Source organism: Entamoeba dispar, genomic scaffold (assembly GCF_000209125.1).
Source record: "Entamoeba dispar SAW760 scf_1105229461501 genomic scaffold, whole genome shotgun sequence".
NCBI lineage: Eukaryota > Evosea > Mastigamoebida > Endamoebidae > Entamoeba > Entamoeba dispar.
Window position 1 is genome coordinate 713 of NW_001854724.1, and position 1,547 is coordinate 2,259.

Here is a 1,547-nt window from a genome sequence, read left to right on the forward strand (position 1 = left end):
AACATATAAGAATATAATAAACATAAATAACATAATAATAATAAACATAATAAAAAACATAATAATAATAAACATAATAATAATAATATATATAGAATAGATAAATAGATAAATAGATACATAATAATGGAGATGAGGGGTATCGATCCCCTTGCCCTTCGCATGCGAAGCGAAAGCTCTACCAATTGAGCTACATCCCCTAAGGTAATAATAGAGATATAAGAAATGAGAGATATAGGAAAGGAATAGATATATAGAGAAATAGATATATAGATAATAAAAAGTTAAAAGTATATATAAGAATAAGACAATATATATAAGATACAGTTAAAAGAATGCATCCGGTGGGGTTCGAACCCACGCATCTTGCGATAGCCGTTCTTGAGACGGCCCCCTTAGACCACTCGGGCACGAATGCTTCGTTATAGAAAGGGAAAAGAGTAAGAAAATGAATAGGAATAGTAATAATAATAAAAAGGAATAAAATACATAATAAGGTGTACATATACATAAGGGTGTATAAGTTGTATAAGTTGTATAAGTTGTATAAGTTGTATAGATAAGAAAGATAGTATAAGTAGTATAAATACTAAGATACATATATAATAGAAGTAAAGATAATATAGTAAGAAGTAGAATAAGAAGTGTATAAGTATAATAAACATAATAAACATAATAAACATAATAAACATAATAAAGAACATAATAATAATAAACATAATAATAATAATAATAGAAATAAGAATATAGATATATATAATATAATAATATATAAAGAAACATATAAGTGAAGTGTATAAAAAAGAATGCATCCGGTGGGGTTCGAACCCACGCATCTTCCGATAGCCGAGCTTAAATCGGCCCCCTTAGACCACTCGGGCACGAATGCTTTGATATATAAATACAGAAATAATGAAGTCTATAAAACTATAAAGGTATAAGTCAGACTATAAGATACACACATATAGTATAGACTAGTAATAATAAAGTGATAAAGTGATAAAGTGATAAAGTGATAAAGTGATAAAGTGATAATAAGGGAATAAGTTAATAAGGTAATAAGTTAATAAGTTAAAGTGTAGGTAGTATAAGTATAGAAGACAAGAACATAGTATAGTCATATAATCATATAGAATAGATATAAAAATAGATAAAGGTATAGAAATATACATAATAATAAGAACATATAAACATATAAGAATATAATAAACATAAATAACATAATAATAATAAACATAATAAAAAACATAATAATAATAAACATAATAATAATAATATATATAGAATAGATAAATAGATAAATAGATACATAATAATGGAGATGAGGGGTATCGATCCCCTTGCCCTTCGCATGCGAAGCGAAAGCTCTACCAATTGAGCTACATCCCCTAAGGTAATAATAGAGATATAAGAAATGAGAGATATAGGAAAGGAATAGATATATAGAGAAATAGATATATAGATAATAAAAAGTTAAAAGTATATATAAGAATAAGACAATATATATAAGATACAGTTAAAAGAATGCATCCGGTGGGGTCGAACCC

The 1,547-nt window shown here is 26.2% G+C and overlaps 1 protein-coding gene across 1 annotated transcript, besides 6 other annotated features; it reads right to left on the bottom strand.

Moving 5' to 3' along the window:
• Window positions 1-27: part of a microsatellite that runs on past the window's edge.
• Window positions 28-31: 4 nt separating this feature from the next.
• Window positions 32-88: a microsatellite.
• Window positions 89-327: 239 nt separating this feature from the next.
• EDI_116360 (uncharacterized protein) lies at window positions 328-783 on the bottom strand (the record flags this gene model as incomplete). The annotated part of the gene is made up of 1 exon (XM_001738568.1): window positions 328-783. The coding sequence occupies one exon, from the start codon at window positions 781-783 to the stop codon at window positions 328-330; it is 456 nt and encodes a 151-aa protein (XP_001738620.1).
• Window positions 655-747: a microsatellite.
• Window positions 751-776: a sequence feature (AT_rich).
• A 348-nt stretch (window positions 784-1,131) lies between the features above and the next one.
• Window positions 1,132-1,216: a microsatellite.
• A 4-nt stretch (window positions 1,217-1,220) lies between these two features.
• Window positions 1,221-1,277: a microsatellite.
• The last annotated feature ends 270 nt before the right edge of the window (window positions 1,278-1,547 follow it).